General features: G+C 31.6%; 2 protein-coding genes across 2 annotated transcripts in view; one reads left to right on the forward strand and one right to left on the reverse strand.

Moving 5' to 3' along the window:
• Window positions 1-295: 295 nt before the first annotated feature.
• Window positions 296-3053, reverse strand: LOC140432600 (integrator complex subunit 15). Its single transcript, XM_072520616.1, has 3 exons — window positions 2767-3053; window positions 2161-2711; window positions 296-838 (listed from the first exon to the last, which is right to left on the reverse strand). The coding sequence occupies exons 1-3, from the start codon at window positions 2849-2851 to the stop codon at window positions 341-343; spliced, it is 1134 nt and encodes a 377-aa protein (XP_072376717.1). The 5' UTR covers window positions 2852-3053; the 3' UTR covers window positions 296-340.
• Window positions 3054-4062: 1009 nt separating this feature from the next.
• LOC140432602 (ATP-dependent DNA helicase DDX11) overlaps window positions 4063-10597 on the forward strand; it is a 21218-nt gene continuing 14683 nt past the window's right edge. The window contains exons 1-4 of the mRNA XM_072520618.1: window positions 4063-4307; window positions 5643-6086; window positions 8007-8173; window positions 10490-10589. Coding sequence (XP_072376719.1) covers window positions 4158-4307; window positions 5643-6086; window positions 8007-8173; window positions 10490-10589 — 861 coding nt within the window. The 5' untranslated portion in view covers window positions 4063-4157. The remainder of the gene's footprint in view (window positions 4308-5642; window positions 6087-8006; window positions 8174-10489; window positions 10590-10597) is intronic.

Below are 10597 nucleotides of genomic sequence, written 5' to 3' on the forward strand. Positions count from 1 at the left end.
CAATTTGTAGGATGTATGCAATCTACACTGGTTTGTAATAAGCGCTGAACATCGCCAATTTTAAATATTACATTCCCCTGGGGCAACTTATTAAGCAAAAATTAATTCAACTGGAGCATGCTGCTGGATTTGTATAATATCCCTCAACAGTTAGCAATTTTAAAATCGGTTTCTTGTCGGAGTTTAGCATTTTATTAGATTAGATAAACAATAAAGTTGTCAGTTGACAAATAAGGCCCTAATGTATTAAATTTGCAGGAAAATAATAGTGAGTAAAAATGCTTATAATTTAAAATAAATAATTTAATGAAAACAGCTGATACAAAAAAAACTAATTTATTCATATAACAATGATTTTTTCTTTGTTATAATTATTTATCACAATACTCATTATCTTGTTAAAAGGCAACATTTTAAGTTGATAATACAGATCGTCAATATGTCCATAAATAGCTTTTACTGACTGTGTAATCTGCACAATCTGAGCATACCTATCTAAACAGATTTGTAGGGAATCTTCATTTAAGATTTGGTCCAGTTTCAATTCTTGTCTGTTTTTTAAATCGTTCACATACGCTAAAATTGGGTTAATAGGTATTACCAAATGTTGGGCATATACTGCCTTTGGTGGAACTGTTCTGGGTATTTCCATTATACTAGTTAATAATGCTAAATGTAGTTTGTTATAATAATCATTGTCCTTTTTAAATATCGGCGCAAGGACACACCACCTTACAAGACCAGCTATGGGTGTTGTAGCTTCCATTGAAATAGCTCCTACTGGAAGCAAAGCTTGCTTTTGCTGCGCTGCAATACACAGACTTGGATTTTCTGATAACTGAAACAAGAAAAAATAATAATTGGTTTTAATTCACACTCTTCTTTAACTGATCTTGTTTTAATATTGACATTTATCTTGAAGTTTTAAACAATTGTATATACTGTTACGCACAAATGAGCAACCAATGGTTATGTGATACTGATATTACAGTATCACCTACACAAGAAAATACTTCAAAAAAGAGATAACCAACTTGTTGAACATGGAACCAATGAAATGATTAATATGGTAAGTACATTACATAACAAAATAAAAAAATGTTGCATGAACTGCAACAAAAAACACTTTAATATCACGAATCTATGTTTACAAGTAAAAACAGTCATTCAATAGTGAGGCTGCTTAATTTTAAATGCTACTCCATATGTACTTATAGTATTAGATAAAATGGCTTACTAAAACCAAGAAATTATTGACAAATTTAGTAATTTAAAAGATCTGGGTGTTTGAACTGTGTTGTAGAGGTTTCAAGCAACTGATGATGATTAGACAGTCAACTCTAACTTGTGGCTCCACCTGCCTCACCTTGGTAATTGTATCATCTGCTGGCCAAACTCATAAAGTATATCTAATACTATGTTAACATCACTTTTATATAAATAGTAGTTCCAATCAACTCCCACTAATTAGTAATTTAATACTACATAATCTGCATTAATAAAATCATAATAAAAATTTAGACAAAAAAGATTATCTGATCTATCCTTTGAATACATAACAATTATGTATTTATATTGAATATAGTGCAAGCTACTTTCTAAAATAGGGTCCTTAGCTAAACATATCCACACTTCGAGTATTTGTAAAAAGGAGATCCAAGAAAAAAAGAAAATTTCTGTTACTTGGTATAATAAAATTGTATAGAACCAAAATAATTTATAAACCCTACTGCAAAACACAATTCGCAATCACACCAAAAATATAGTTTAACTCTAAAGCTTCTCACAAGTTGTAATTGCCAAATAAATATATTTTATGAAATGTTTACAAAAAAATAGATTTAACGGTCGCAGAGTGTTTGCTATAATATGTAGTTGTCTAGAATATTATGTGGAATGTATAGTCATGCAATTATTAACTTCAATCCTTTATCTTAGTCATTATCTTCAGAAATAATTTCCAAATCTCGTTTGTTCATATTCATTAGATGTGGTTATGAACCTTGTGTAATTCAAATTTAAATGTAAACGAACCTTATCACACATTTTCACTTTGAAATCAGCATTAGAATAATATAAAAGAATATGAAGTTAACCTAGTAATCCTTCAGAATTATCAAATATAGTTTATTCTGGTTAATGAATACAAAAATATCTTACCCATTTCGTAATAGTTTCTACTAATATATCTGGTGGAAATACTATTTCTTTCCCCCTAGTATTAAAATAGTTTTCTGTAATAGCAGTTAGGACATTTGCTGTAAACTGTGGACAAATTTTTGGTAATAATGTAATTTTATCTATATTACATTTATAAAAGTAAAAATAGTCTTGGATTATTGCTTCAGCCAATTTGCAACTGTTTGGAGAAGTGTTTCCTAATTGCTGCATCCATGCCCTTGCAGATGCTAAAATTTTTGTAGAAGGAATGCCTATTGCAAGGGAGACCAATTTGGAAAGCACCTGTATCCTGGAGTTTGCAGTTGTTCCACTGAATAATGAAAGAAATACAGTATTTCTAGCAGATTCACTAGGCACTGAATCAAAATATTCATACAATATATTAATTAATTGGAGCTCTAGAAGAGGATTTAGAGGTTGGGGTCGTTTGTCACCCCTTCTATCCACTTCGAAAAAAATAAATTCAGCCATGAGATTCAGGGCTATATCCATATTCTTTATAGTTGTCATTCGACTGCATATTAATTCATCTAAAATAATATTGTTTTAAATAATTATTTATTTTAAAAAAATTATATTCCTTACTAATTTTGTGCAATGCTTCTTTGGCGCATAGAGGAAATTCTATTTTCCTCAAGCTTTGTTTCAAACTTCTAACTTCAACAGACATTTTCTTTTTCAAAAGTATAATTACGTTCGGTTAAAATATTAGCAACGAATATAGACGCAACTAATGTGCGCTAGTGCGTGCATTAGTTTAAGTCGCAGTTTAATGCTTAAAAAAATCTTAATTCTTTTTAAAGCAATACATATACTGTATATGAACACAAAACAAAATGAACATCATAACGATAATGACAATGACACAAGACATAACCTAAGATTTATTTGGCATATGTCATATGACTTGTTTGGCATATGACATAAAAATAAAATATAATGGGACCATGAATAAAAATAGGGAGTTTTTGTAACTACCTAACGTAACGTATCTCCCTATACGTAAAGAACTAACGTATCGAAGAAGATGAACGTTAAATTGAGAGTTTTTGTTCTGCACGTAACGTAACGATGGTATTGCCCTCACCGAATTAGTGATTAACTAATAAATTGTCAGTGCCAGTCTTGTCCTTGTCATTTAACCCTATTTTTGATATTCAAAATAAATAACAAATATTGTTTTGAACAATTTTTAATTTTTGATATGGACGCGATATTAAATGTAGGTGCCTTTATTGATGATGAAGAAGACGAAGACATAGAAGATGCCCTTCTTCTCCACATCTTGCACCACTACACGGCCGCTTTAATTTTGATACCATTAAAAATATTTCGCTTTTGAATTAAGGGAAGTCGTTTTCTACTGCTTTCCTTTATTTATAAAAATCAAAACAAATATACGTAACCACAAATGTAAAAATACACATACCACGTGTGCTTATGAAATGTGGATGTTGAAATTTTGGTAATCGGGTAAGACTCCCTTGTGCATTCGGTTACCTTCGGCTCGATAGGGATGCGTATGAACGTAACGTACCCGTTACGTTAGGTAATACGTATCTAGATACGTTAGTTCAACCATTAATGCGCATGCTTATATGTCAAAAAGATACGTTAGGTATACGTATTTGCTTGCACAAAAACTCTCTAATGAATAGGATAGGACTTTTCATCGAAAATTAGTGTCAACTATTTTTTTCAAACAGCCAGTTTCTAAAAAAAGTTGTTATTTTTGGAATAACAACATCCTTAACCAAGATTACGCAACATTAAAATCTGTAATTAAATAGTAGGTACCATAAAATGAAAAAAATATAATGGACCTCACCTCTTAGAGTTTTGAATATTGTACGCTTATGATACTTCGGAAAGATCCCCACTATCAAAAAAGGCGGGAATATTCACAGATACTTAACCTTTTTAACTTTTTATTTTGTTTATTTTTAAGACATTTATTATTCCATTATAGCTCAAAAATGGATAATACAACTGAAACTCACTTAGCAACTCCGGAAATATTTGATTTTCCTTTTCCTCCTTATGATATACAGCTTCAATTTATGAAAAAATTGTATTATACCCTAGAAACCGGAAAATTTGGTATATTTGAAAGTCCTACAGGAACTGTAAGTGATAAGTTTATTGTGAATTAAAGAGATTAGGCAAAGGGTTTCCTTACTGACTCCAAGGAATATTATTCCATAAGAATTTGTTATTTTTAAAAGTATGTTATAGTTCACTCAGAAAATAATTTTTATATATTTTAATCTATTAGTAAATATCTGCATAATTAAGCTAGTATATATTTTTTTAAAACCTTCTCGATTTATTAGAGATTTGGAAATGCACTGGCAAATTTTTCTTATTTTCAGTTGTTACTACTAATTGCCAAAAGTTATGAACTGTTCTATATGGACTGTTTTAAAACTAACATTTTTTCTTCGGATATCTCTACTGTTTCCTTTACAATCACTTGAAGGTTATATTTGCAATTTCGGAATGTTGTATTTGTTTTCCACTTTCTGACAAACCAATCTTGGCAAAATAGCGTGAAGCAATAGTTTTAATAAAATTTAAACCTACAAACCCTATTTTATTTTTGAAGTTATGTTTTACGCCTTTTTTTACTTCTCCTTAACATAATGTATGTGATATATGACAATATTTTTGCTTTGAAAAAATAGCCTGTTATTTTGGGCAATTATATGGGAATTAGATCTGTACTAGTTCAGTGAATCAAAACTTGTTTGAAAAAGGTTCTGTCTGAATCTTAAAATTATTTTAGACCTTATGGATCATAGATCTCTAACATTTAAGTAATAAGTAAATGGGCTGAGAATGCTAATGACAATTTGTTTATTGCATTTATATTTTTATAAGATAAAATAATTACGTATAGTTATATGGGTTATGATCAAAATAGTTAGCGTTTTATGTACGTACTAAACAGGCAGAAGAAAAATTTCAATAAATTATAAACATAATTCAAACAAACTGTTGTTGATGCAATATATCCAAGATACCTTTCGCATTCTGATTTATCACCACATTTTGAAGGATCCCAGGTGGTTACATGAGTGGTCAGTGAGAGTCCAGGTTTTAGAGTTGTATAAAACATAGAGAAGACATTATATAGAGGAGTCCTTATGCACAACTTCGCATTGAGTCCAACATTACAAAGTATATTTTTATTATTTTATTTTAAATTTTGATTTTCTGAGAATAACCCATATCTCATTTAGCATATATCCCGAATACAGAACCTTTTATTATTGTTGTAATTATGCTTTTGACATAAAAGATACTCTTGTATTATTGTTTTTACTTAGTATAAAGATGTGTCTGCATACAGTTAAAATTTTCACTCAATTTTGGCAACTCACTCAAAAACTTAGAAATACAACTAGTCTAGTTATGCTAATATCTTTAATTCATATATCATGCATCAAATAATGTTTTAGGGAAAATCCCTGAGTATAATTTGTGGGGCAATAAGATGGTTAAAAGATAGACAAAATTTCGAAAAAGACAATCTTTCAGAAAGTATTTCTAAACTGTTAAAAGAGAAAGAGAACTTTTCGAAGAGTTCTACTGACTGGCTTACCTCACAGTCCAAGGAAATTGAAATTAACTATAAATTAAATATATTAAAACAAGAACAGTCAAAAATACTAGAATATACGAAAAAATTGGAAGATATTAAAAAATTAAAGCAATTTAATAACAGAAGAAAATTTATTACTAAAAACAAAACTGTCGATAAAAGTAAAATTGAAGAACCCATTGAAAATAATGAAAACGTAGATGATGAGGATATTTTACTTGAAGAGTCTTTAAATGTGGTAGAAAAGAATGAAGAACTTTTTGATGAAGATGAAGGAAATGAAAAATATGAACCAATTAAAGTAAGTCTCTAAAGTAAGAATCTTTTAATTTTTTTTTACTTTGTAGGTTTTCAGTAAATATGAAAAATTATTTTAAAATAATCTGTAAATAAAATAGCTACTATTTTATAATTTCCACAAAATTTATTAAAAGAGACAACTGTTTAGATAATAAGTTTTAATGTGTTGTGCTTTGATGATGACACTTTTAGGGCTCCGCAGACTGCAGACTTTTTATCAACAGATAGTTTAGTTGGGTTGGGTAGTTATTGTGTACACTGAGCCAACTAAACAGTCATGTTGGGGAAGAAGGTGCAGGCAGTCTGTCAACATAGACTGTGGCCACAGGCGACTGGATTTTCTGACGCAAGTGCTCACAGGACATGGGTGTTTTAGGGCCTACCTCTCTACATTCAGAGAAGCTGGCACAGATGAATGCCTATACTGTGGAACTGTGGACACTCGGACATTGTGACACATACCATGTTAGACTGCAACAGATGGATAGTAGAAAGGAACAGAATGGAAAGAGAAACAGGTTTGAATTTTGTTACAGTGAGAGAAATGATTGAAAATAAAGCAGGTTGGACTAGCATACACAACTATATCTGTGCAGTGATCAAGAAAAAAGAAGAGGAAGAAAGACAGCTGGACCAACGGCAAAGGTAAGAGGGAAAGATGCTGGAAGTTGAAGCTAGAAAAGTGGCCAGACATATGAGTTAGAATGCGTGAGACAGACTGTGGAGAAGGAGGAAATGCCTGTCTGGAGTGATGCCATACTAGGAGCTTTGAGGGTCTTCTACGCGCTACCTGGAACGAGACAGGGAGCCTCCTTGCTGATGAATGGAGGGTGGATGTGGATGAATGGAAAATTAATGAATGAAGGTACTTAGTGCTTCAGAAGTGATGCCGGCCTCACAGCGGCCATCTCACTTCCGGATCGCTGGATGACAGAGGAGGGTCTAGTTTAACAGGTAGGCGTTCGGCATAAACTCAGCAACGAGAGGACATTTTAAAGTACCTTGGGAACTATCGCCGGGAGTATGAAAACGAATTCTGCACTAAGGTCAGTCAGGCGGCGTCCTGGACTGAGATGTCTTTTGAAGATTCCAGACCTCCCTCCTCCCTCTATAAAGACGAAAAAAAATGTCTGTCAACAGCTGGCCAACATATTGTAAGAAATAATATGGAAACATGTGCCGAGTGTGATAACCAATTTGACTTAAACTAAGTTTTTTGCTATGATGGATGCAGAACAGTTATTTGTATTGTATATGGTAATGTAACAGCATCTGAAGTTAAATGCATGCAGTTGAAAACAAAGTGTGATTTCAGAATGTACCAGCTCTGTTAAAAAAGTAAGTGAGCTTAAGGAAAGTATAAATAAAATTATACACAGTGAAAATATCGTATCTGTAGAACAATGTGGCTTAAAAACTTGAGACAATAGGACAGAAAATCGACTACATGATTATTTAAAGTTGCTGTTAACAAATATGTATGTACCTACATAAAAAATTCACTACTTAATTGAGTTTGTTACAGCCAAATCTAAAATTTTGAAGACTTCACAGTTGAAAGTCAACTAATATTTTGTTTTGTCCAGTTTTGTAATATTTTCGTATAGAAAACTATAAAGCCAAAACAAATGTGTATTATTTGAATGTAGGCTTCACTGCCGATGTTGTATAATGATACAATTGTTGTCCGGTTCTAGACTTATTTCTTCCTTACGTTTCGTGTGTAAACTTAATGGAACTTCAAATATCATCCTCAGTACGGAAGACAAAATGTGGACCGTTATCGCATTGCCTTTGACCAAAAAAGTTGCAAACGAAACGTTAAGAAGAAATAAATCTAGACCACAGCCTATAATTCCATAGTTTTCTTATGTATTCACTTGTTAAATGTCATATGCGTTAAACTTATTTCACTTTTCAGATCTACATATGCAGTAGAACACATTCACAATTAGCACAATTCGTAGGAGAAATTATTAAATCCCCTTTTGGAGGCAATGTTAGAGTTACATCTTTGGCATCTAGACAGACGTATTGTATAAATCCAGATGTGTCAAAATTAAAAAATATGGCACTTATTAACGAAAGGTAATACTTTTTAACAAAATGACTGGTTCAGTGTAGATGATCGCATATTAATTAATTAATTAAGTGGAAGCAATTCTTTGGAATCCACAAGGAAAATGAAATTCCTGTAGTTGGCTATAAGTATACCATAAATCACAAAATTTTTATTTAAAAAATCCTTTATAAAAGGTATATAAGTAAAAAGACCCTTTCAGGCTTTTAGAGGTGGTCTTTTGTCACTTCTTTGCTTCGTGACTATGACTATCTGAAACAAGAGAAAGTCTTGTTAGCCAACATTGATTCAAATAAAATTTAAAATATTGTTAATTTGCGATAAGACTGTACCTTGGTCCGGTCCAAGGTACACGACTGCTTACTAACCAAAGGAACAGCCATACTATTTTAGCTGTTGTTTACTTTATTTATTGAAGTTATGCGTTTAAGCAAAAATTACAATAATTATAATCAAGCCTAAACATTTATCTTTGATTGTAAATAAGAACAATATCTATATTAATTATCTATCTTTTTCAACGGGTCACTTTAGCGATTGTTTAAAATGTGCTAAGGTTATTCCTCTGTATAAATTTGGTAACTATCTCTTTGTTACCATCGCTTTCAAAGGTTGTAGCAAAATTGGTAAAAATCCGAATGATGACTTTCTTATAAAACACAATTTACTTTCTTCCTACGGTTTCCCGTCATTAAAAAGTACATATGATGCCATCTTCGAATTGATGGAAAAACTATACTTGGACTTAAATAACGATTATGTTGCTGCCGCAGTTTTCTGTGATCTATCTAAAGCCTTTGACTGTGTCAATCACAAAATACTTCTTACTAAACTGGAAAGATATGGTTTTAGAAACACTGCTCTAAAGTGGTTCAGTTCATACTTGGAAGACAGATGCTAGTTTGTATCAATCAATGAGCACTACTCTAGTAATATCTTTATTAATTGTGGAGTACCTCAAGGCTCTGTCTTGGGTCCTATCTTTTTCTTGATATATTTTAATGGCACAACTAACCTCGACATTAATGGCCGGTTTACTATATTTGCAGATGACACCACAATTTTATGGCAGAACAAGGACTCTTAAGGTACTGAACAAGAAAACTGAAACTGAACAAGAAAAGGTACTGAAAATCTTAGAGTGGTGCAAAGCTAATCATTTGATATTTAATTTTTCAAAAACCAAATTAATTTCTTTTAAGAATGATCTAAACAACATTACTCTGAGCATTGAAGGCATTTGTTCTGACACCGTAAACAAATTTTTAGGTCTCTATATTGATAATAAACTTAAATTTGAGCAACACACTGTATGTTTAAGTAAAAAGATATCATCGGATTGCGTTGCGATCAAATCAGTGGCTCACCATTTAGATTTCAAGATTGCAAAAAGTGTTTATGTCGCCCTGATTGAATCTAATTTGAGATACGGTATTGCCTTTTGGGGTAGCTGTTCTCTTAATCATTTCAGTAGAAATTTTATGCTACAAAAGAGTGCACTCAGATATTTATGCAAGGTCAAGTTTGGTACATCTGCAGGCCTCTGTTCCGGAAACATGGTATCTTGACACTTCATTGCATGTATATCCTTGAATTAGCGTGCTTAATTTTTAAAAAACATAAAGAGGATATTCTGACAGTTTCCCCTTATAACGCTCGTCTAAATGATGTTATTCCACTTCCAATACCCTACTCTACATTAATTAAAAAATCATTTTAATCACCTACCACTCGATATAAGATCCTCAAGCAATATTTTTGTATTCCGAAGAGCAATCAAGAAGTTTTTATTATCTAAATGTTACTATAGTATAGAGGAATTTTTTGAGGAACGTTGCGCTAATTGATATATTTTTTTTAATTATGGAAATTTTATGATTAGTATTTTATTGTACCGTGTGCCTTTTTTGTACTATGTTGTGTTTTATAAATGTAAACTCATTTTAAAAACAATAAATTTCTCTCTCTCTCTCTCTCTCTCTCTCTCTCTCTCTCTATATATATATATATATATATATATATATATATATATATATATATATATATATATATATTTAGTATATCTAATAAATAAGCAAGTCATTTATTAACACCATTAGGTCACCAATTAATCACCACGCGATTAATTTTTGTTTAAAGTACAGAGCTGTCATCTACCGACTACATTTTTGAACTGTAAATATTTCTTAGCCAAAGCAAGAGTAAAAAGTAAACTACACTGACTGACGTAATAGCTTAAGTAAGTTTAGGTCAGACAGGATTTGCTTCACCCCTTTTGAGACTCGATAGCCGTGACTGTTGTATACAATATTAAAAACTTTCAGATGTTTGGACCTTCAAAAGAAAACACCGAAACCAAAAACGGATCCCGATGGCAGAGTCACTAAAAGAACAAAGGGTGCCGCATCATGTCCTTATTACAAGCAGACGGC

Source organism: Diabrotica undecimpunctata, chromosome 1 (genome assembly GCF_040954645.1).
Source record: "Diabrotica undecimpunctata isolate CICGRU chromosome 1, icDiaUnde3, whole genome shotgun sequence".
NCBI classification, from domain to species: domain Eukaryota; kingdom Metazoa; phylum Arthropoda; class Insecta; order Coleoptera; family Chrysomelidae; genus Diabrotica; species Diabrotica undecimpunctata.